The following is a 25,950-nucleotide window of genomic DNA, read 5'->3' as shown; positions in this document are numbered from 1 at the left end:
GACGGCGTAAACTGAGCCCATCCGCTGCGCTGCAATTACCTGTGGCAATAAACACCACGGTCTAGGAAGCAGAGGCTTGCAGAAACAGGCCTCCAGAGAAACAACCAGCACCCTGAGGACTCCAGTCTCCGCTCCCTGTCCTTCCGTGGACTGTTCCAAGTCGAGCAGTTCACAACCAGGTATTGGACACCAACTTGTGCCATCGCCTGGTCCACAGATCCACCAGGATACCTGGATGGGCCCTGGGGAGTGAACTGCAATAAGGGCAAAGACACAGAGCTGAGGGTTAAGCCAACAGGAATACATGCTTCCTTCATTTTAAAGCACGTGCTTAAGGGTTTCCTGGGTTAAAGCCAGGATGATCCATATCTTATGAGATCAAGCACCTCCGTCAGTCTTAGATCAAAAATTTATATGGCCGTGTCAGTGATACCATCAGCATAAAAGGACAGATTTTAGCTCAGGATACAGGTAGTCTGATGGATTTTACCAGTCTAGTCAAGATGCACAAGCCATTTCCAAAGCAAAAACCCACTGGTTTTGGAGCGTTTTCTTACCAGTCTAAATGGTAAGAAGGCCATCCCTCTCTACCTGAAGGTGGACATTAGGAGACTAACACAACATTATTAAATAGATTTTAAGAAGTATATTGGACTTCCAAGTAAAGTCTCAAGAATAGTTATTTATTGTATAAATCATCTTAATTTTATTATCTGGACCCCAATCCCATGGTCTAAAAAATTGAAAAAACAGTCCCATTAGGGACTATACATAACAGGGTCCATTACTCATACCAAATTGATTAAGTATCTTAGAAAGCCAATTAACAGAGAAAGTTTCCAAATTTCTCTAATCATGTATTTAAAAACTTAAAACAAAGACAGCAAGCAATTATAAATCATGCAGTCATACTCAGAAATTTGTATCATTTTAAAAAGCAGACCAGAATTCTAAGGAATAGCTCACTGCAATAGCCACTGAATTGATCACATTCCCTTCAGCATCTTTTTTGAATAATACCTATCTTAGCATTTGACATTTGTCTTCCTAGCAAAAAAAATTGCAAAATGCACTGCAAATAGACCACAATCCCCTGTAAACTGATGTTCAGGGACATCACTTTATCGATGGGGTGCACCTCAGCTTATCAAAACAACCCAAGAAAACTTGCTTCCTTTTCCAGTGCACATCAGATCTCCCTAATCTGTGCATTTACCAAACTGCATAAACGCAGAACCGGTGGTTTGATGCAATCAGCACAGTGCCATTTAAAGCACAGCACATCACAGCACCCTTTAAGTCTTTTTGGAAATACCTCTGCTGCTGAGCAGCACCAGCTTTCCACCAGTTGCTGCTCCACATGCTATTGCCAATCAGCTGCATTTGCTGTAGCGCATTCCAAAGTTTACTAATTAATCTCTGCACTAAACCTCACCGATGGCCGGTTGCCATTTGAAATGATCATCATCTTTTATTTAAAGACATAGAGACCCTATGGTCAAACTCAGACCTTATTTGTAAAAAAAAAAAAAAAAGTGTGCCAAATTTCAGATAATTAAATCCAGTATCAACTAGGGGTTTTTAAAAACTGGACAGAGGTAATTATTAACAGTTTGAGGGCATTTATATCAGACATACTCAGTTATTTCAATGTTAATTGTCAGGAATCGGGTGCACTCTTGCTTTTTGAGCTTGGAGCTACATTCAGCAGAGAGTATGAGATGCAAACTACTGGAAAAGAGACCATTTATTTCTTGCAAAACAGCCTGGATGCTTTGAAGTCGTGTGTTTTAACGATTCCAGCTCATTGCTACATTTCAGATGAGGTTTTAAACACAGATTTCAGGCAGCCCAACCTCTCACACCATTGTTCCAGGCTGCTCCCATTCAGCCCTTAGTACTGGCTCCCTGACCTTCACAATGACCTCTACAAAAGCAGTTGTGCATTTTACTGTGGTGTAAATCCTCACAGACAAGTCGAACCTGTTCTTTTTGGCATCCAGCCCTTTAGATGAATACTCTGCGGAGATTTATTATGAAAGGGGAATGAAGGGGCATTATTGCACAACAGTCATCCCTCACATACAGCTAAGTTCCATCTCTTACAACTTCTGAAGACTTTTAAATAAACAGATCATCTTAATTACACAAATCCTTCTTGTTTCTCACCAATTTTCTGCAATTAAAATTTGCTGTCGTTTACAAAAAGGTAGACATGCCCAGAAAAAGGCATGTGTGCAAAGGTGTTTTATATTATTATTAATAAGTAATATTCATACTTCCTGCTACTATACACAAGGGATTAGTGTTTCCTAAGCACACCATTCACTGACTACACTGAAGTATTATTCCACATTGTAGCAACACACATTGCCCTAAAAGGGTCCATTAATTATTTCTGTAATGCCATGAAGCTGCTGCAGGATATTAGATTGTCTCCATAAGAAATACACTCCTATGGTAAAATGATGAATGACAAAGTTTGCAGGTTTTTAATTAAATTTCAGAGCAGTAAGAATTCGCAGAGTTATTTTCCATGGCTTTAACTTAATACTTCGTGTGACCTTATGCAAATAATTAAAACAAAATTCAAGATGCCATTAATCAAATCAAATAAAGGCATAAAAAAAACTGTGAAAAGAGAAGATTTTATAAATTCAATGAATCTGTCCAAGTGGTCACAGTAGTAACCCTGTCACTCACATCATCAACATTCTTTCAGGTTTTCCAAATGATCCTTCAGCAAAACATGTTCTCCTAGGGAAGGTGGGGAAACCAACATAAAAAAACCACCCAACCAAAGTTGCATTGATACTTCAATCCAAAAATCATGTTCAAACTAGCTTTAGTCACTTGGTATTAACTACAACAGAAGCATTTTGACTGAGGCACATATTCCCTGATCTAAATCTCTGAATTCCCCTCAAAAGCTCCCTTCCCCCAACATCAGCTGTCACAGACAATTGACAATGCACACACACACATACCTCCCACTGCCAAAATAAGGACCTGCTGTGTGTGCCTCTCCCCGTCACCCACAGGCGATGTCAGGTAGGGGTTCTCTCTCCCCTTCCTAAAAGCCTCAGATGGCCATTCCTCAACTTTCCTGCTCCTCCTTTTGTGCCAGCAAAACCAAAGACAACAGAATGCACAACAGCAAAAACCTCCCCATGCAAAAGCACAAGAAAATACACTTTCTTCCCACCTTTTCCAGCTCCAGACTGCACTTTCACAGCTCCAGAGCTGCAGGCAGAGGTTTTCCCAAACAGAATATGCAGCAGTGGTTTTTACCCTCTAAATTCAGTTCCCACCTGCAGGTCCAACTCTGCCACCTCCAGCACAGCCCACTCCTTCATTTCTTAGCCTGAGGCTACCAGTGAGACAGAGCAGAGATGGACTAAAGATAATAAAAGGTGAACCAGCATGGTCATACAGTGCTGTACTTAACAACAAAGATAAAGTATCCCCAGTTCTACAGGGAGGCTTCTTCCTACAGAAGAAATTCAACACTTTGAAAAGCTGCAGTTGCTATGCACTTTGCCTCTTCATAAATACACTAAAGAAGAATTAAAGAGCAGCTACATTTATACTTCGGTCTTCATGACAAACAGAATAACCCTGATACCACCAAGATTTTATTCAGGGTCCTTTTTAAAAAAAAATCCAAAGGTTTTTCAGTCAGGTGACAGAGAGACTTAATGCTGAAGTTATACCTGGCAACTCAGCTATAGCTTAAGTTAGTAACACAAAACCTAAAAGCAACTAATGGCTAAATGGGTACAACATTCTTCAAGAGTATTTCTATTACTTTAAAAGTGACACATCTGTTTAATTTTTGTATTTCAAATTCACTTAACTGACCAGACACAAAATAGGTTAAAAAGTAGCACAAAGCAAATGCTGTACATAACACTATCAATGCAACTAAACTGATGCAACATTAAGCTTTAGTGTAAACTGCACCTTAAGGGGATTGTGTTGTTTTGGGTTTTTTACCCCATGTTCCAAACAGATTTTAGAAGTGCCTGATATGATAAATTCTTGGCCTATCAGAATTCTACCTAAATTACCATGGGAATTCAATGTGGCATCATCCCATGAAGGGGAAGATTAAGGTGCCTAACTGACACTGAATAGGTGAAGACAAAGAAAGGTTGAGGCTCCCATTGCAATCCCCTCTACATCCTCCCATCAGCTCTCAAGCCAAGCCCTCTTCCTCTCCCCCCCCCAAGAAAAGGAAACCCTTATCATGTTTTCTTGTAAACAACAATGACAATGGGGCATCCTCAGCGTGCAGGCACGGCCAGGATAGTGCCACCCTTCTGGAAAGGCAGAAAATTCTTCAAATATTTACTAACTGATTATTCAAACGTTGCTTGTCTGAACCCAAAAGGCCTGTCACAGGGAAGCATTACAAGCTGGCCATCTTTACATAGTCTGGGATACATGTGATGTATGTGGATTTTTTTTTTTTATGCTAGTCATGTACACGTGTCCACAGGTACCCAAGCACAGGCAACCCCAAGTCCCAGTGCCAGGGAGTGCTTAAGGATGGTGAGGATCAGGTGCCTACACAGATCCCCTTTGGATCTGTCAGCACATCTACGCAGCCCAGCCCAGCAGCTCCTGGTTCCTGGAGCACTGCCTCCAACCGTCTTGCAGACAATCATGGTTCTGTGACTCTCTCTCTATGCTTTGGAGAAGAGAGTAATGCTCTATTTATTTCTGTCTCTCTTTCAAGAGATGAAACAGGAGAATGGACCTCAGACTTAAAAATACATGCTGCTTTCGTCCTCTGCACAGCCCTCACTTTTAACTTGTTCCTTCCTCCAAACTTACCTTTCCACCATCTTCCCATTCCACACACACCACCTTGAGAGGTACATCTGTGTCCTGCAGGATCTACCTCACTGGCCCAGAATAATACAAGAACCATTATTCTTACACAAAACCATCGTTTTGTTTTCTATGAATCACAGCAAACGTTGCAAGCTCCAGTCTCCTGGCCCCCATCCAGCTAATTTAGATAGATGGTTCCACATGTGCTCTCTGTCCTTCCATTTCCTGCCCATACCGCTGCACACATTTGTCTAAGTGAGTCAAAGCAGGTTTCTCTGTAGTTACAATATTCTTTAGTACTTTATATTCTGGAAAAGAAGTCTGCATAAAACACAAGCTATTACCATGCTATTATCGACTTGGTAAGAGGCAGAGGATTTTACTGCTCTGCCACACGTTCCACTGAACTATAACACATCTCACAAACTACGCCTGAGCCTCACACTTCCCCAAAATACAAGAGTTACCAGTGTAGCAACTATTTTCAGACGCAGCAAAACAACAAACTAAACTAGTCAATTGTCCACTTTAATATATGTTCTTATTGGGGTTTTTCTCCTTTAAAATAAAAGCCTCAACAAACCCAAAACATTTAGGAGGAATAAAGATAAGCCAAACTTTCAAAGACCAAGGTGCTTCTTCACAAGGATAATTTCTCTTTCATTATTAGCCAATGCTGTCAATATTCCTTTCCAGAGGCACCCTGACTGACACTCTGAGCTCACACTAGGTGTATATGGGGACATTTACTTTTTGATGTACAATGCCGACTGCCTAAAACAAGATTCCTTTCTCCCACCCTCTGCACCTGAACAAACATTTTTAAGGAAAACCACTTCTGAAGTCTCCTTGGTACAGAACGTTGTCTCTTTGATCCAAATATCTTTTGCTGCAAGTACCCTAGCACAATATGGGTGCACCTTGGATGGTAATAATGACTAATTAAAACTAGGGCCCGCAACAGCTCATTTGAAATACAGCTTCATTTTTAAATGTATTTTTAATTCACAAATGTGCTGTTTTAAAGCTCAAAAGTCAACTCCACCGAGACCCTGTAGCAAACATTCATTTATTTGCTGTGTTCACTTAGGCAGGAGTTGAGGTGCAGAAATGTGGTACATGCACACGCAGCACGGCCTCAACCAGCACACTGATGATTTTTTCTTTGTAGGAAATTAATATATTAGTAAGGCTGATGTACCTTGGAACAGAGATTAACACAAAACAGAAGATGCTGTGGGGAAACACAAGCCCTGAATCCCACACCCCTGCCTACAGCCAGAACACTTGGTTAACCAGGTGTGGAGATGGTACATTTGAAACCCCCGCAGTCCTCGAAGACCAGACTTCTTACAGAGGAACTGAGTCAGACAGATGAGTACCAGAACCAAATCCTTCTGTCCTAGAGCTCTCCTATAATTCCCAATCTCATGCAGAAACCCCTCAGCCCTTCTCCCCAGACTCTCATCCCATGCACTCCCAGCTGTCCTAAATCTCCCCACTCAGAGCAATGGCACCATGTCTCCCCATGTTCCCTCCATCCATCTGATCAGCTGCCCCGTGCTTCCCCATCCCCCAGCCCTGATCCCATGCTCCACCACGGCACCACTGCTGCTGCTGCCAGCACTTGGTACTGATTTCCCTGCCACATTCTTCCAGCGACTACCTCCCGCTATGACCATCCCTTTGTCCTTCTCTTGGCTCTCCTTGCATGACCCTTGAAGTCTGGCAAGAATTTCAGAAAAGCCAGGTGTAGGCTGTGCTTACCCAAAATTTGTCTGAAGGTGGCCCTGAGAATAAGCATGGAACACAACACAGGCATTTGGGAGATCTTTCATCTGTGCTGCGAGAACAACATCCTCTACACCGGAAAACAGACTCCATTCATTGAGAAATGGAATAACCAGGAATAAAACCAGCCTGTGAGATAAGTCTGCACACACATGCCTGTCTTGCTCTCAAAGCAAGACAAACAGACACAGCCCAACCGGCCACTGACTCAGAGGAATCTGTGAAGATGTTATCCCAGCTCTGCCATTCCAGGTCACCAGCGCTCCTCCAGGTAAACAACGGAGAAGATGAAAGAATGACACAGAACTGCTTTGATCAGCAGCAACAGAAGAAAGGATTAGAAGAAAACATGTAATGTTCTCACAAATGCAGACAAATGCTAGGAATGAAAGGATCATGGCAAAAAGGTCACACATTTTTCTAGGTATATATCCAAATTTACTACTTTAGCTTCCCTAAATGGATTCAAATCCTTCATCGAACTTACAACAATTCTTCAAATGTTCTTAATGCTCTCTTTAAAAGAATTTTCCTCTCTAAAAAGTCATCAGCTGATGAATGTCATTTCACATCTAGTCTGTAGAGTGGAGACAGTCTACCAACCATTTGCAGAAGAAACTAATGTTTTTATTGTTAAATGAAAATTAAGGCATCTGAACTATTTTTTTTTATATCTAAATTCTAAAATATTTAGTTCTGTGAAGTCCTCTTTAAATAGTCATCTTCAGATAGTCATCTTCAAGTACATAATAACCTCCCACAAAAAAGCAAAGAACAACCCACTCTTGGCACCTACCTAGGCAGAAAATGAACTTGCATCAGGTCAAAGGAAACACACAGTTACTGAATTTCCCCCAAAATGTAAAAGCAAGGGCAGTAAGTGCTACCAGAGGCTGCCTGGGAGGCTGCAAAGCCTCCATCTCTGGAGGTCTTTAAGAACAGGTTAGACCAGTACCTGGCATGAAGTACCCCTGGCTCTGCCTCACAGTGGGGGGAAGGACCCCACGACCTCTCAAGACGCCCTCCCAGAACTATGATTAGACAATTCCACAAGGATCCACTGCAATTTTGGCACCAACGCTTCTCACTTTATTCATTTTGCTTCCGTGACTTAAAATTCCACGCTCACAGAGGAAATTTCCGCTCCCATTTTTTAATACCATCTCTACACCAAGAAATAAGGAGTCTCCTCATACTCACACTTTTGGACAAGTTATTTCTTTCTGTTTCACCCCAGCACTCCTTTCTGGTATGTTTACTTTAAAACAGTGCATCGAGCAGCGCCATTTAACAACTTTTTGCATCAAAAGTGTGGTTCAATAACTTTGCACTGCTCATTTAGCATGAACTCTTAAGATTTAACATTTATGATGTTTGCAACTCTTGGTCAAAGTATAGCATCAAAAGAGCATGTATGCACTGAATTGTATCCTGTTAAAAAGAACAGCAGCACTGAAAAAAGTTATATTGGAACAATCTATAAATGTGTTTACATTATATGAATGATTTGCTGTTCCTTCACAAGGCATGTAGGAAGTCAGCACTTCTCAAATGTGTAAAGTATTTCCATGTGCTTAAAGCATGATCTTTCCAAAACAAACAATGATTGAGAAATTTTTTATTATTCTTTATTTCCCTGCCAGCTGTTTTGTTGGACTCTCCTCTCAGCCACCTTCTTTCTTTCAGTCAGATCTCTCCTTACTGCTCATAGTAACACCTACTCAAGCAATGGCATATTCAGAGCTATAAGACTCAGAAACAGGAGGATCTCAGGCTGATTTAAATGGCATTTTCCTTAGAACACTCTACAAAGTGTCTTTGTGCTATTGTAGCTAGTGGCAGGTCTGGCTGTCGCTTGGGATGGAATTTGGGCAACCTACATTAGGGCCTGAAGCCCAGTTCCTGATGCTCTATCCCAGTGCCTGTTCCCACACAAGCAAGGAAGCAGCTGACAACCTGGCTGGACCCCTCCAGCAGCCTTCTCCCTACAAGCCTTTTCATGGGACCAAAACACGCTGCGTGAACAGAGATGTACCTCTGCAAACAGATGGTAAAGAGCTGGGCAAGCAAGTAAGCTCTTGGGTAACTCCATAAACCAAACAGGACACCTTAAAACCCAAACAAACAACCAAAAAAAACCTCAAAACCCCCCAAACCCTAAGAACAGTTTAATTCATAAAAGTGACAGCTAAAGCTCAGACCTGCTCCACTGCTGGCTACAGCCACTCTAACAAGTACATCAGTTGTGCTGTTCACTCCTGTACAATTAACACTGTTGGCACTATTTCATTTACTAAATTCCAATCATTACAGCTGTGCAAACTTATGGGCCTGATTTGTATTTATACTAATATGTGTATATAAACATGTGCTGCTTTAGCCACGTAAAGGAGCCTTAAAGCAAATGAACAAATATTTATTTTAACAGAGCAGTATAAGAGAGACCAACTATAAAACAGAATCAGGTCAAGAAGTTCTGATTATGTCTGTCCACCAAACAGCTTAATTTCTGCTATGGCATCTTTCCTAAGGCATTCCAAACAGAAATCCTGCAGAGAGATTTGGGGAGACATAGAACCGCATTTTCAAAATCCAGCCTCCTTTTCCAAGGCCATCACGGTGTAAATGAGGTGAGAGGAATAACAAGCACTATCATTTACTTTCGTCCTTTTTTCTCCAGAAATACTTCTTACCTACATTAGGAAAAAAAAAATTCATTAAGTCAACATAACGTGTTGAATGTTTACGTACTTTGATATAACAGTAATTATTTAGTAAGGCCAGAACCCAGTTAATGTTTTGGATTTCAGTCCGTGGGCTGGAGTGCAAAGGAAGCGTTCTGATGACAGATCACTTAAATAAAGTTTATCTGGCATACACTTCAAAACCAGAGTTCAAAAACTTAAAGCACAGTTCTGCATGTATGTGCTTGACTCTTAACAAAACATCTTTATATAAACAGAGGGCTAGGGACTTGGTATGACAAACGTATTTACTATTGCTAATCATTCTCCAACGTGCCACTCGGAAGATGCAATCATATTGTATATATAAACCTATGAGATTTAAGTGAGCAGTATGTGGATCACAGAGCTCTGGATAATTTTTTAAATCCAACACGTTAGTCCTAACCTGAGTTATATCATCCAGCATTTTTGGTGTCCCTCAGTTCATATGTTTGAATTCTGTACCCACGTATTGTCAAAGACAGTGGAGATCCAGCAGTCACAGTTTCTTTTTCCTTTTTTCTTTTCAGAAGTACTATCCTTCTCAGCAGATCAATGCAGTGCTCATTGCTAAAAACAAGGCATTGTTATTGATGACAAAAATCCAAAGCTAAAGCAATACACAATATATACCATTACTAGGAATCAGGAAATGGTGCTTAGCAACTGCAGAATCCCACTTGTCACAGGGCAAGAATGCACAACCTCAAGAATCTCCACTCCAGGGAAGCTGCCTGGCAGGAATGCTCGTTCCCTGAGCACCTTCATTCAGAGACCTGCTGGAACACACTGTAACTGCCCTCTGCCTGGGACATCTGGCTTTCCTCTGCAAAGGGACTCAGCTTCATGGCACTGACAGCCAGCCCAGAGTGTCAGAGCACTGAGCTGGGACACAGCCACCACACACAGGCACCAAGACTGCGAGGGCAATGCAGTGGTACAGACCCACCTAATGCTCAGTGCCACTGGAAATTTTACCTTTACGTGCATGCTCTCTAAACAAAAACATCTATTCCGAAAGGATCAATACACCCAAACACACCAGCTCCTCTTGAAAGTAAGTGTTGTGATTTTGCTGTGATTCTAAACTACCAAGAGCTGTGAAAAGGAAAATATTCCACCCAGCTGTAAAAGAGAAATGTGTGCAGTACGAGCCAAACGAAGATTAAAAACAAAACACCAATTAAACTCAAAATGGCATAGATCTCAAAGAAATCAATTCCATCTGAAGAGTTTCAGCCTGAAGACAGACCAGCTGAGCTAACAGTGAAGGAGGGCTTGATTGACTGATTTATTTTTTTAACTTGAGGCAAAAACTAAAAGCACTTAAAAAAAAAGGAAACAAACCACCACAACCCACACACCAAAACACACTACACAAAAACCGACAAACCAACCAACCAAACCAGAGCAGCAAGAGTCAGTAAAGCAAAGCTGAAAGGCTGAAACAGTCCCTAGACACACAGACAGGGTGGCAAAGCCCCCGTGGGAGCTGCAGAAAAGTTGTAGTCTAAACCACAGTGTGACATGCACCTCACTTACCTCAGAGTACCTGGCATATGTCTAAGCAACTTTGAAGGAGCACAACTGATTAAAAAGATATTTTGACAGACTTTTTTTGCGTTTGGAACAGGATTTTGGATAATTGCTCCACAAGCTATAAAAGAAACAGACTGAAAAACAGGAGCAGCCGCTCAGGAGTTGTTTGCACAGGAAGCAATATTGCAGGAAAAGGCAATAATAAAGAACAGTTAATTTGACCTGAGCTGATGAGGTCAATGTTTTACAAGAAATAGCTCCACATAACATAAAATAAGAATATTATTTCCCATCAGAATAATACTGCAAGTGTAACGCTGTATGAAATCTATTCCCTGACACTTGTTATGTGCAGCTTAGTGGTAACACGCATTCCTGAGGTGTCCTAGACATCCTGTGTCTGACACAAATCCATTCCTCTGAAATACTGATGCTGTGACTGCTCCCTCCTGCAAGCTCTGGCTGCCCTAGACTGCACGCTGCTCTCCCCAGCATTCAGCTGCTAATAAGCCAAAACTACAAGAACTGGAATAAATCCGGGCAACGTTCAGACCCACAAAGTTATATTTAACATCGCTGCTGTGATTTGGGCAAGGGAAGCAGTAGCTGGAGCAGATATTTCACTCTTAATTCGCTGCCATTCAGGGGTGCTGTTGACAGGAGATGGAGCCCGGCTCAGCGGAAGAGCCACGAGGTTAGGAATTCAGCAGGGCTGGATCCTATTCCTTCTTCCTCCGCTGCTCTGCCGTTTAATCCTGGGAGAGAACATCCCCTCCTGGTATCTGGTTCCCCTCCCTCCCTGACACATCTATTTACACTGCAGATTCAGAGGGGCAGAGACCATCTTGGTAATGACGAAGCATGTACAGCACTCTTCACTAATATTTCTATTAATAAATATCCCCACTGCTATTAAGTAATAAAACAAAAATGACGGCAGAAAATGAAAGGTCAATGACGTGTTACATTAATTCTGAGGCATTCAGGGACAAAATGCAAAAAGGCAAACTCTCCCATGCGGTAGCAGGCAAGAGGACACCTATGTTGTTTTCCTGAGTGTTTTGGCAATCCAATTAGAGGTAATTGGGTTTTTAACTACATGAGATTACTTCAAAAATACCATCACTAGAGGCAAAGTGTCCTGGGAGGCTGGGGGAAGGGAGAACAGGAACATTATACAACTGGAAGGAACAGAAAAGGGACAGCCTGAAACATGCTGGAGAGAGCATAAGCCTAAGGCACTCATTTTTTACAAATATGGAACTGGCTGGGCCACAGACTCTAAAGGTTCCATGTTCCCACACCAGTGAATTAAAGAGGAGTTAAATACGTCCACACTTCTATGCATTTTTAACCACAACGGCAACGTAAAGCACAGATCTACAAGCACCAAAAGGTTCCTACAGTCCTGTAAATGCCAGAGACATAAAAAGAAAACTGAATTCCTGTAACAAAATTAATTCCTGTTGCACTTGCAAACTGCCATTTTGTGTGCAATACATATGAGCATCTCTTTTACATCTCAAAATGAGCTTCACATTAAAGTTACCTCCAACCAGAAATGGTCACTCCATTCACCAAGAAACAGAGGAACGATTCTCTTGCCAGACTTAGATTTGTTTTGCACCCCCTGATAAGCCCTAGAAACACTGGAAACATCATTCATTCCTAACAACCTTTGCTCTTTTTGACAGCTACTAAAATCTGAAGTACCAGAATTGACAGGAAATAGCATTTTTAGCACTACTGCAATGATTGCTACTTTTGTGGCTTTACACAGACTTGAGATCAAATAAGACTGTTTTAAATATTCAGATATGCTTAAAGTGTATTTCTTAATATGAAGACTATGATAAGGAGAAAGCTCCAAAGCACTTCCTCGCCCCCACTCACAGAGGTAAATCAAACTGATCGATTTGGAAGGTAAACTTGGTGCACAGAAGATACAATTTACTGAAAAAGTTAAACAGTAGACTAGAGAGACAAACTCTGCTTCCACTTGAAAGGTGAAAAAAAAGAAGGAATTTAACAAAAGGAAAAGTGAAGGAGACCCTGTCCCCATGAACTAATTGTCTGTCTCGTGCTATAGGGGATGCTCTTGCTTAGCTTACAAGTGAAAGACATTCCCTCCTCCCACTGCAAGCAGAGGAACTCACAGCACTAATATGACACCTTAAATGAGCCAACTTCCTTGAGCATTGCCCAGGAGACTAGAATGGACATGCCTCCTAATTCAGACACAGAGAAACATGTTCAATTAGCAGCCAGGCAGAAGAGCATCTCTGATCAAGGCCTTCCTAGGAAAAACACTCATGTTCAAGCCGGAAAAAACCCCAAACCCGTGGATTGCCACAACTGGCACACTTTTATAGCCTTTGTGTAAACACCAGCTTTGGATTAGCCAGCATCTCAGCTAGCTCTATCTGGATTCCTTTCTTTTGAAACAAAATTAAGGAAAACACCCACCAGAAAAGGTCAGTGACCAAACTACAAGGAAAAACTAAAAGCACGGGAGAAGAATGTACACAGTGATTCATTAAATGTGCGCTGCCGAAACTCTGACAGCGAGAGGAGGCTTTTCCCAGAAATACACCGAATGAGCAGAACTGTTGAGCCAAACAGAGCACTAAGCTCTGCCAGGAGAGGTTTAGGTTGGATATTAGGAAGAAATTTTTTACAGAGAGAGCAATCAGACATTGGAACGGGCTGCCCAGGGAGGTGGTGGATCCACCGCCCCTGGAGGTTTTAAGATGAGACTGGATGTGGCATCAGTGCCATGGTCTGGTAACCACAGTGATGTCAGATCAAGGGTTGGACTTGATGATCTCAGAGGTCTTTTCCAACCCAGTAGATTTTATGATTCTATGATTAATTACAACTATATTTCTTAAGAAATTCCCAGTACTCCCCTAGAGCTGCCCCTACCAATACAGGTGGTGCAAACCCCAATGGCTTAGAGAGGAGTAAAGCCAAAGCAACTATAAAGAGCACAACAAAAGCTCCACCTACTCCACGTGTACACCTACACAAAACTAATGGACTGGGCATCTCGGGTTCTTAGAAAAACACTCAGTTTGGAAAATACACTTATCAATAAGGTGAGTATCCAGGTGTGGATTCACCTTACACTGTCACCAGAACACACCATCAGGGATCATCAACCCCACCAAATCACGGGCAGTATTGCTTGTTACAAAACTAACTCTGTTCTGCACCCAGCAATTTGCGTTTGACTACAATAACTTTCCAAGACACACCCCAATCCTAATCTGAAAACATCAAGAATCAGAGATTTCGTTGCATTCCAGACTCAGTTTTAACAGTGAGGCCAATTAACCGCTGGAGCATTGTGAACTTTAGGTCTCACTCGTTCCTTCAGTTCCTATTTAGATCCCATTTGTTTAACTAAGGTGACTGGATCTCACTGCATTTATGGCTGCACTGCTCAGATTTGGCATGTTCTGTGTGAAGGAGGTACTTACTGTAAATTGAGTCATACCTTCTCCCAAACCAGACACAGATCACACTAGAAAGCAGATCTTTCTGCCTTTGAATGGACTTTTGTTCATTTTGTGTTCTGATTTTTGCACTCAAAATGCAGTCAGCAGAACTCTCCAGTCCCCAGCTCTTCCCAACACTGCATTCAGAAGGACAAGTCCTTTCCTATTTATTGCTGGGTTATTCACATACTCAAGGTCCACCCAGCACATGCTGTGACGAAGGGTCAAACTGTTTTACTTGCTTAGCTAAACTTCCAAGTCCTCTTCACAATGCCTGTTATTTACCCCCCTATTTATAATTTTGTATTTAACCATATTAGAACACATTCATTCAAATGAGGCCAACTTGTCAAAGCAGCCCCATAAACTGCCAATTTGCATATCATCCACAGCAATTCAACATCTGCTTCCAAGCACTGAGCTTCGTCCTAGCAGAACACTCACAGAACATTCTCTGTTTAACTACTTTAAAAATTACAATTAAGCCACTTAATACATTTATTGTCCAGAATCTCAATATTGTTATTATTGTGTAATATACTTCTAAATACTTCTATATACTTCTAAAAATTGGTGTGATGTAATACCTAAATCAAGCCCCCTGTACAGAAAATATGCACACATTCACCTTTCTCAACAAAACCTCTAATTTTATCAATGTAAAACTTTTGTTTGATGCAATCCATTTTCCATAAACAGTAGTCACCAACTTGAAATACCCCTATCCTTAACTTTATTATTAAAAACATTAGTAGAAATAAATACAGTTAAATTGTTCGTTTTTAATTTAGGACTAACCTCAATCAGAGTGAGGCTTTTTTTTTTGTTTTCTGGGATTGAACAAATTAAATTAGTTATCTATTCACATTTTCTGAACACTGGTATAGTAACGATTAGTTATCTGATGTATCCTCTGTTATTCCAAATGTTAAGATTTAAATGTCGTGTTGCTAGAGATCTCTTCATCCAAGTCTTTAACAATTCCCAGATAAAGTGTACTTAAGGCTGCAGATCTCAAGATCTCCACTACCATATACAGCATTTAATATTAATTTATAAATGCATTAGAAAATACTTCCGCTGTCCTTATCATGTAATGTAAGGTTATCTTCTTTTTCCCAGGAGAAAGGTCACAGCAAGAAGAAGTACAGGCACTCAACTGGAGTATTTTTAAACAGAACAACAAACATTTTCTATCCACTGGCTTTCCTACACAAACAGAAAATATCTCACAAACCATATCAATCTCCCCCAGATTCCTAGATTTTAAAAGAAATTGGAAGAAGATCAATTTATAGAACAGGAAAACAAGAAAACAATCCACACAGCTTTGCAAAAGCTGGCACTACTTTTGGAAAAATGAGCTGCAAATGCTTCTACACTGCGAACACTTTGGCAGATAATGAACACAGTATAAATATTCCTGGCAAAAATAAATTGACTGCTGATAGGAAACTAATTTAATGCAAAGGTTTTTGCTTTGCTGCCTTGGGTATTGAGAAGGGTGGAGAGAGTTGGTTATCTTTAAGACGTCATTTACCACTATCAGTTCTAAAATACAAAGCCTAAAATATGCAGGGATTTAAAAGAATACAAAACAGAAGACCAGTAAGGTGCAGAAAAGATCAGTAACTCATGCTCCCACCTCCAACTTTACATTTACACACAGAGGCTTCAGCTGCCACCGTAGCAGTGACACATTTGCAAGAGTACTTGTTGCTTCCTAGAGCCAAATAACAATGAAAATAATGTCCTTAACCTTGGCATAATTATCTAGACTGTCAGTTTCATACTCACAGATTGCTCCAGTGCTTAAGAAAATCTGAAAAAAGTGAAGCCTAATCTTGAACTTCCAAAATTTCAACTTCCAGAATTGGTACAAAACCAAGAAAAATAATTCAAAGACACCACGATTTTGCAAGGAGAGAGGTATAGCTTGTTTTTTGACAACTATGCAACGAAAATGTTTCATGTATTTGTGATGAGTGGGTCGTCTCAGTATTCCAACCAGCGGAACGATGAAATTCTTCGATTAATTTCCTAATTACTTATTTAATTGGAAGAGAACAGGGCATTTAACATAATACGCAATTCAGGTTTAAATAACCTCTGAATTTCTTATGAGGAAACCCTTGGCCTTTTGAAAGGCGTTAAAAGAAGAAACAAGCAAGTCTTACCATTTTGATGCCAGTGGAAAACGTGACTGGTTTGACAGGTTTGGGTTTTTCCAGTTGCATTTCTAGCTGAGTAGATCTGTCCTTATGCTGAGCTAAAAGCAGTGAAGCAGGAAGATCAGAGCTCTCCTGTAAACATACGAGGAACAAATTTGAATGCTGAACCAAAACAAATATTAATTAATATTCTTCAAAACTGCAAGCTGTGTCTGCAAGGCCATCACTAGGAGAGCAGCGTAATGCCAAGAATCCTTTAAGAAACAGTTCGCAGAAAAAGATCATTTTCAGTAATAAGAAAAAGCTGCAGCAGCCCCATAAATCAGAGCAACCTGCAAACAACCATTTTTATAGAATCCACATTAAAGACAATATAACAGGCTCCTTATTCCAAGTGGCCAATGCAACTATATTTATTAAAATTAAAAAAAAAAAAAATTAGAACTTAATCAGAGAAGGAATAATACCAAGTAGTATAACTTGGATCAGATGTTTATCTAAGACACATTCTTTCTACCAATGAACTCAGACCAGTTTGAAATTGTTTCCCATTAGATTTCACCTGAGGCCGTTTGGAAATGATCCTTGCTCTGCTCTGCACAATGGCACTATTGTAAGTGCAACCAACAGCATATTTATTTTCTCCTTCAGCAACTTATTTTTAGGGAAGCCAGCCAATTTTAAAAAAAAAAAATATATATATAAAGTAGTAAAATGAATAGTTAAGCAAATGAACTACTTAAACTCTCAGGACAAAATGATTATTAACATACATATATGTAACTGCATTCCTGAGAGGGTCAGGAAATTGTTGGCTAAGTAATTTTCTAAGAGGCTAATGCAACTATCCACACACACAGAGAAATCCTTGAGAATTCCTGGCTAGAACTGCCATAAAGTTGAGAGTAGGGAAGAAGTTCAGATGGATTCTTCCTGAACTGCTCTAGTGCAGTATTTTATTCCTAAGGCCCTCAAACATCACATACACTTGTTTCAAAAACGAAGTAAACACTGAACTATGAAATCATATTTGTTACTCACAAAACTTCATTAACTGGACTGTGATTTTTTTTACTTAGTTCAAGGCAAGAAGTTGGATGTTTTTAATGCCATGACATGTTTTGCTGTTTTCATGGTATCCAAGAAAAATCTTCTGAAGTGATCATGAAGAACAGTCACATTATACACTGACTTTTCACATCACTTACCAGTCCTTTTTCCTCTCTACTTTTTGTTACACTCCCTTTATCTAACAAGCAGATTGCAAGTTAAAAGTAGAAAAACCTCACATGGTAAAATCTGTTCCAAAATTACAAACAGAACAACTAACACACATAATCCTACTCACATTTTTGTGATTAACTGGGAGGAGGAGAGGGAAGATGCTAAAAATCTAAACTGTAGTGACAGTAAGAGACATCTAATTTCTATAAAACTTGAAGAAAACTTGGACCACAAATGCAACAGTTTACAGTCTGCTTCTTCCAAGAGTTGTACATCTCTAAACACCACACAGCAGCATATGCTGCCAGCTGCCAGAGGTTAAGGATGCTGAATTCTTTTAATCATCAGATCTATCATGTTGGGAGAGAAGGGAAGAGTGGGAAGAGATCTCTGGTTCATTTTGTCCTCTCATATTCCTCAAACACTCACTGCATTTCTAACAAAATAACTCAAGGAAGCCAATTTCGCACCAACTTCTCAAGAGTTCTCACAATGCCCAGTGACCAGATTACACAACTGTGGGAAACCCACACCGTGCCAGCAAGGCACCACATCCTGATTGTTTGTCCTTCTGAGTGCACACAGAGCCCTTCTGTTAACTATTAACACACGTGAAAGTTCCAATGCTGTGAGCGTTTACCCACAGCAGCAATTTTCTGTATGGGAAAACAAACTGCTGGTTGTAGGCAACAATGGCAACAATGGCTGAAAGATCGGTCTCAAAACCCACAAGGTTCTGGTGAAAGTGTGGATATGGTGTCTTTAAGGCACCTTGCTCTTTGCTTGGCTCCAAGCTAGGCCACAGCTCAGGGAAAACCTGCCTCTCTGCCATGTGCTGCAATCTCATTTTGCTCGTGGCTGGGAAGTGTCCTCTTGAACAAGAGAGTGCAAATCCCACAACACACAAGACATCTAAGAGCAGATTGAGAATCCTCTGTATATATGTGAGAGAGTTTATGCAGCAAATAATGAAAATGCCTTCAATCTTCCAATAACGTATAAAATGCATTTGAGACTACAAGTCTAAATTACGACAAGGTGCTATGCTTTTAAAGTGAGAGGTTTTATTGTAAAAGACGTCACTTAAAGTGAAGATACTATAGCATCTAATTTAGTACTGGAGTGCAAAACAAGTACAGCACCAAACTGCTCTTCCAGTGGCCTGCAAAATTTGAGCCTCCACAACGCCTTGGTCACCTCTCCACCAAGTGACACCAGCTTTCCCCTCCCTGTTCCCAGTCTAGGATGGGTTCATGGAAACTTGGCCCCAGGACCAGTCCTTTCTGAAAGAGCTGCTGCACTCCCCAGGCTGGTCAAAAACCAGAGCCTGCTGCACAGCACTTTAAATACCAGACATTTCTGTGCCTTTTTCCCTGCCTCTGGACTACCTAAATTACAGACTCTTTGAAAATGGCACAGCATTCTCAAGCACTTTTGCAAACAACTGAGACCTTTACTCCATACAAAACCACCACAACACATATAATGACTTGGACCACCAAGATGATTAGAGGGAAGGAGCACCCCTCCTATGAGAAAAGGCTGAGAGAATGGGGATAGTTCAGCCTGGAAAAGAGAAGGCTTTGTGGTGACCTAATTGCAACCTTACAGTACCTGAAGGGAGCCTACAAGAAAGATGAAGACTATTTACAAGGGTCTGGAGTGACAAGACAGGGAAAATGGCTTTAAACTGAGAGAAAGTAGGTTTAGATTAGATATTGGAAAAAATTCTTTACTGTGAGGGTGGTAAAACACTGGCACAGGTTGCCCACAGAAGCTGTGGATGCCCCATCCCTGGAAGTGTTCAAGGCCAGGTTGGATGGAGCTCTGAGCAATCTGGGATAGTGGAATGTTCCCTGCCCATGGCAAGGGGGGTTGGAACAAGATGGTCTTTAAGAACCCTTCCAATACAAGCATTTCTATGATTCTATGAGATTCACAGCTTCTTAGGATTTCAGTACTAAAGGGTGAAGAGGAAAGACCCAGTATCTCAACCTGCACCACACACAACAAATTTGTCTTAAATTTTCTCTTGCTGTCCAGTGGCAAGGACAATCCTGGAAAAAAAATTACCAAGACCTAGGAGATCTGGGCTGTAGGTTGCCCACACCAGGTGATCTATCCAAAAGAGAAGATTCAAAACCAACGGGTGAAATGTCAACTTCCCACCTTCCTCTGCACTCACAATCCTGCTGAGTCAGTGCTTTTGCCACTGGTGTCTCTGTAGCCAGAAATTAATCTTTGTTGGTTTAGCAAAGAACCAGCGACCTTAGATACAAGATTATTTTTTTACACCTGATTCTTTACACTATTAATGCTTATGCTTGGCTTTTGCTGCATTTCTTAATTAAGTTTTACTTACGATCAGCTTCATTTTCAGATTTGCAGCACAGCATTAGAGGGACTTCAGAGACCATAGGAAATGTTTATTTGTTTAACAACTGTTGGTTTTCCAGAGACTTTATAAGTCATTACACAAACACTTAAGTGCTGGTTTTATAAAGCTTTAGTATTACAAAACAAGTTTTGGCTCAAATTTAAGTTGACAGTGCCCCTTCAGAAACAGACATACAACTTGAAACTGCTCAGTTTCCTTTCTCAGCCTTTAAAAATCACCTTTATGTTGTTTTTAGAATATTAAGATATGTTTTAATAGCAATACATATGCAATCACAGTTAAAACTACCTATTTTAGTCATGTTTTAAGGATTATTTATAACCATTCTTTCTGAAAGCCATCTGGTGAAGGTTTCCAGTAAAATCTACTACTGTGTTAAAAAAAATAATAATAAAACAACCAAATACACATCACCACTGGTCTCTAGTCAGTTAAGAGTGTGTTTTAGAACAGGATTTAAGTAAGTTAGAAACCAGTTCAGAACCATATTCTGAGAAATTAAATTCAAATTCATAGTGGAGGTTTTATTAATTGATCCACTATTCCTAATTGTGTGAACTGTAAGCCCATTTACCTTTAAAGTGAAAATAGATTGCTGGATGCAAAGTTACAGACTTTGGGAATTTTCAAAGAACCTTTCTGCTCATCTCTGGTTTTGTCTACCAAAAATGAAACACCAGCTCCTTTCAGGAAAACCAATGACAGGTTGCCAGAACCCCTGGCTTGGAAAAAGGCAACTCTTGAAGAGGCCCTAAAACTTCTAAATTACACTTCTATCCTCTCTCTTCATGTCAGTGCCTTCTGCACTGGCTCAGAGAGGAACTCTGCTTTTTCAGGAAAAGTAGAAAAGCATCTGTATCTTCAGTATAAACTGAGAATACAAAGCAGGAATTAACACTTTATTAGTGTGAGATGCATTGAAACAAGACAGAAATTCTGATTTATCTGATTTAAACATACCAAACAGCTTTAAACCACACTGAATAGCTGAACACCTGTGTGTATGGATACATACTTCTTTTTTCTGCATTCCTTCAAGGAAATGTGTTACTGTGCTGCTACACAGAGACTGTCCTCACAGGTGTTAGAGGACATGATTCTCTGTGTGTGCACATCTGTGCACAAATACTTATATTGAAATTACTGCTTAAATAACACATTTATTGAGCTTCTCTATGGCCACACTTCATTGCATTTTAGATGCAGAATCGGTTATATTAACAGTTTCCAGGAGTAACTTGAGTTTTTCTCCATTTATCTGTACACCCCTCAAATGAACTCAGGCTTTGTTCACTTCAAAAGGAGCAACTCATACATGAGAAGCTGGAGTAAGAGAACAGGACACACTCAAGGCAAGAATCTTTTCCTTTTAGTAGTTTTTGAATACGAAGAGACCACTTATCATTTAGGTGCCCTGACCCATAAAGGGCTGACCAATGCTCAAATAACTCCTGAGGTTACTGCCCTCTGCTCTCCGTCTCCATTGCAGAGGTGGTTGAGCTCATAAAGTAGCTCCTAATGACCATTTTGCTTCAACACACCAGGCTATCAACCAGTATTCAGAACTGCTTAACAAGTTAACAGTGGGAGAGTCCAACTGAGCTTACAAATCCCAGATGCATCCAGCCCTTAGCTTAACAAAACCAGAGTTGTTTGCAACATTGAAATGAATAACACAAAACATGCAAGACAGGGAAACAGGGGCAGTTGGTTAACGGTGGGGAATTAACACATGATAGAGATGAATGTCAGTGTACTGCTACCCTGGTTTTGTTACTCACCAGATCATCCAGGAGTGCCTGTTTATTCTTCCTTTTTATCATCTGCTGTAGCTGTTCTTCCTTCTGTATGAACAGCCTCCTTTGTTCGCTTTCCTGTCGCTCTACCTCCAGAGCCTCCTCCAGCTCTTCCTGCTCCCGTGTCTGAAAGGGAAATCAGAAATGGGCTCACAGTAAGCCCAGAGCTCCACTGCCTGCCAAAGGACCCAGGGCAGGCCACGCAAGAGGAAAGCAGCTGAATTCTACCTTTTAAAGTAAAATTTTAGGTAGAATTTTAAGATGATTATGGTTGATTATTCTACCTCCTCTTATTGTCCAGTGTGGAGTTAGATTTTTAACTTGGTGCTCCCTGCAGTCTGGATCCAACTCTTTAAAAGTTAGAGAATGACAATGGTGTTTCTCCTTATATCTTCACCCTAAAAGGAACCCTTCTTTATTCCCACACATCTTACAACCCAAGTGATATAAGTACAGTGACCAAAAACATAATCCCAAAATACTGTTCCTGATCGTCCCCTCCACCAGCTGCATCTTCTGCGCAAAGTACATTCTGTGCTTATCAGTGGTGCAGAAGAAAAATAAGAAATTACAAATAGGTGAATATTAAGAAGCCTGTAAGTTAAAACATTTAAGCATGAACTGTAAAAAAAGTCACAGAAAATTAGGAATTTTTCCTATAACCTGGATTGCAGCCATGTGACATGAGATGAAACAAAAGATTATTAGTAAAAAATTACTAGTTTTTGTTACAGATCTGTTTCTTGACAAGTCTTCTTTTAATCTGTAAACTATTAAGTTATCTGTATTTAAAAATCACAATGAAATTAAAAACCAGAAGAGGGTTCAGTGACAGGGGAAAATAAAAAGGATTTTATAAAGAAGAGGGAATCAAAAGAACATCAGTTTTGTTGCAAGAAGGTAAAAACATCCAGGAAACACTTTCCAAAACTTCCCCACCAAAAAGACTAAAGCAAAGGGAGATGCAGTAAAAACACCGAGATAATTAAAATTTTATAAAACTTAAATGGACGATTTATTGATGGAAGCAGTTTCAGGAAAACATCATTGCAGCCAAGAGCTCAGTAAAGTTTGTTCCAATCATAAAGTTCTCTCAGAAAGCACAGCAATCTGATATTGGCCACAATACGCTGAGAAACATCCCTTCACCAGGCAGATCAAGCCAATGGGTCCCAGCAAGGCCCAGTATGTCCTGGATTCAAGAGCTGACAGATCTCGTCACCTGCCACCGAGCCAACAGGAGCTGCTTCCATTCCATTGTGAGCAGTGACACTGGTAAAACATTGGTCACCAACCAGTGACCACCTGGAACTGGGTTCTCTTTGCACTGAATGAAAGGAAAAAACCAAAGCAAGAAAATCCCCAAGTTGCAAACTGAGGTTGTTTCTGAGAATTAAGGGATTTAGTTTGTTCAGTCAACAGAACTGAAGAGCTCAGGGATGTCTTTAAGACATTCCAAGGCTATTCCACATTTATCTTTAAAAACTGCCTGGAATTTGCACTGGAACAGAAGAAAACTTGTAGGGAAGTGGTGACAGACCCAGACCGAGGAATCAGCCCAGAAAAATTATAGTCAGAAATAAGTAAACTGATACACAAATCTAAACCAGACCACACTACAGGAAAATGGAAGAATTATCACATGTCAGATCAAATTCTTTCTGAAAGGAAGACCAAGCAGAACAGTAAAACAGAAGAGAGACGAGTTCAATAGGCAGCAAGGGTTGTATCCAGCCTAAAGATAATCTAAACACAGTCCTGATATCTGAAGAATAAGATGACAGTGAAGCCTGGAGTAAACTCAAGAAGACAAGTGGAAGAAGTAAATAAAAAGTGTAATAATGTTTCATCACATTCAGGAAAGGACAATCAAGAAAACATGCAGATTCACATCACAGAACTTAGACAAAACTATTTCAAGACTGCACAAAGCAGTAAATGAAATTAAATATCTAGTGACAAAGTAGGAAGGAACAGGTTACCCCATGACTGGAGAACTGCAGGTATTTAAGGAAGAAGGCATGTTTGGGAAAGCTGTAGTTCATTCCAAGTGCAAGGTTTTTTAAAAATAACTAGTGTACATAAATATCTATATATAAAAATCAATTTATAATGACAAGACCTTAGATAGTTTTTCACATTTTTGTTTTCCTAACCTGGCTACCTAAAGTTTTTCCTTGCATGGTCCTGCATCAAACTTACACATCTAATAGATGGGTTAGTAAAAAAGTAGCAAAGTCATTAGGAACTGGCTACAAAGATGACAAATATGGCTTGTACTGACAGGAGAACAAACAGTTATTCAAATCCTGAGGTGACTTATTCAGTAACTTAATATTTTGGTTTGCAAGAATGACAAGCTCACAAAGACAAAAGTAGTAAAAGTGAGATCAAAATAACTTTAAAGGTCACAGATTTGGGGACATCAATTTGCGAGTTAGAAACCAAAATGATGCACTGACAACTACTGACTGTGAACCTTCCACATGGCAGTGCTACAAAAGCACAGTTTTAGGATCATGTCAATGTATTTCCAACAGAGGTGGAAAACAGGCATTTCTTTACAAGAGGCATTAAGATCTCAGCTGCAATACTGCATTCAACTCTGGTCCCTTCTGCTTCCCAAACAAGAATTCAAACTGGAACAGGCAAAGGCTAACAAAAACACCATGAGGGACAGAAAATATCTATATTCCTCAGAAGCAAGCTGTTACAATGGACAGAAAAATTTACATCAGTCCAAGAATGAAGGGACAATGACTGGCTGGGAGAGGTTTAGGAAAAAAATATTTGGACACTTTTTACCACGTATGGAGCTAAGACATTCCAAAACCTGCCAAGAAGAGCTAGAGAGGGAAAGCAACCCTTCAGCTTTTAGGAGAGGGTTAAATTTATGGGCAATATTGTGCAGTTTTTGTAATAGTCACTGTGTCAAGTCTATTATTATGTTTTGATTGTCGAAAAAGAAATGCTGAATGTTTCAAACGATGAAAAAGAAATAAAAGAGAAACGTCTCCAGATCTCCAGTGAGTCTGGATTCACACAGGCTTGCCCAGTTGCCACCAGCCAGCCTCCAGCACAGCAGGACTGAACAGTACAGAACACAGGAGGCCCTGGGGGCCTTGGTGGGCACAGGGTGTTATGGTGCTGCCTGACAGGGTCACACAGCTCCTGCACGGGTTGAGAGTCACCTCCATGAGGGGAAGGTGGGCTGCAGGCAAAGCACACTGCTAACAGAGTGACCCTCAAGGTTGCAGCTACATTGTAAAATAAGATGTGAAGCCAAAGCTTTGGCAGGTCTCTTCAAGCTCTGAAGCATAGGATATTGCACAGTGTCAGAGACAGGATAACAGATCAGAGATGGACCCCTAGGGAAATTTCCCTGCCTTTAAAAGGAAGAGGTTCAAACAAACATTTTTCAGATTCCAATCTCCTCCTGTGAAATCCTAGAGCTAAAGAAATCACTCAGAGTTTTGCCACAGACTTCAGGGGAGTGAGGATTTCACCCCTACTGATTTGAAAGCAAGTCCTTAGTGCAACTGTAATACAAACACAAAACCCTGTTATGTCACACTCTGGGCAGACATTTTGCTTCAAGAACCGATAACAGTGTGTATTTTTATACTGAAAAAATATTTAGCAGATTAAACTTGTCTTACAGGAATAAATGCTTGCAAGTTTATTTTAAAGAGCCAAAAGATATCTGAGCCATATTTTAATGAATGAATCTTCAACGAACCATGTGTTTTGCATACAGATCATATATACAATATTCCTGACGTTACTGTTATCAGCTCTTGAACAAGAGTTCTAATGTTTGTTTCAACATCTTTCATTCTGAATTTTGCATAAACCAGACCTGTGCTTTCCCTCAATTTTACAACTCTCTCCTGGGAGCTTCCTAATGTCTGCGTCTGGATTCCTTTTTTCCTTCGGATGAGAAAGGAACGATTGTCCTGGTATAGG

The 25,950-nt window shown here is 40.4% G+C and overlaps 1 protein-coding gene across 3 annotated transcripts in view; it reads right to left on the bottom strand.

Moving 5' to 3' along the window:
- MNAT1 (MNAT1, CDK activating kinase assembly factor) overlaps positions 1–25,950 on the bottom strand; it is a 119,893-nt gene that overhangs the window by 48,218 nt on the left and 45,725 nt on the right. For all 3 annotated transcript variants that reach the window (XM_027637697.1, XM_027637698.1, XM_027637699.1), the window contains exons 5-6: positions 21,970–22,110; positions 16,573–16,698 (exon numbers count right to left, since the gene is read on the bottom strand). In XM_027637697.1, coding sequence (XP_027493498.1) covers positions 16,573–16,698; positions 21,970–22,110 — 267 coding nt within the window. The remainder of the gene's footprint in view (positions 1–16,572; positions 16,699–21,969; positions 22,111–25,950) is intronic.

The sequence above is a fragment of the Corapipo altera genome, unplaced genomic scaffold (assembly GCF_003945725.1).
Source record: "Corapipo altera isolate COAL_440 unplaced genomic scaffold, ASM394572v1 23, whole genome shotgun sequence".
NCBI lineage: Eukaryota > Metazoa > Chordata > Aves > Passeriformes > Pipridae > Corapipo > Corapipo altera.
This window is presented reverse-complemented; position numbering and strand designations above follow the sequence as displayed.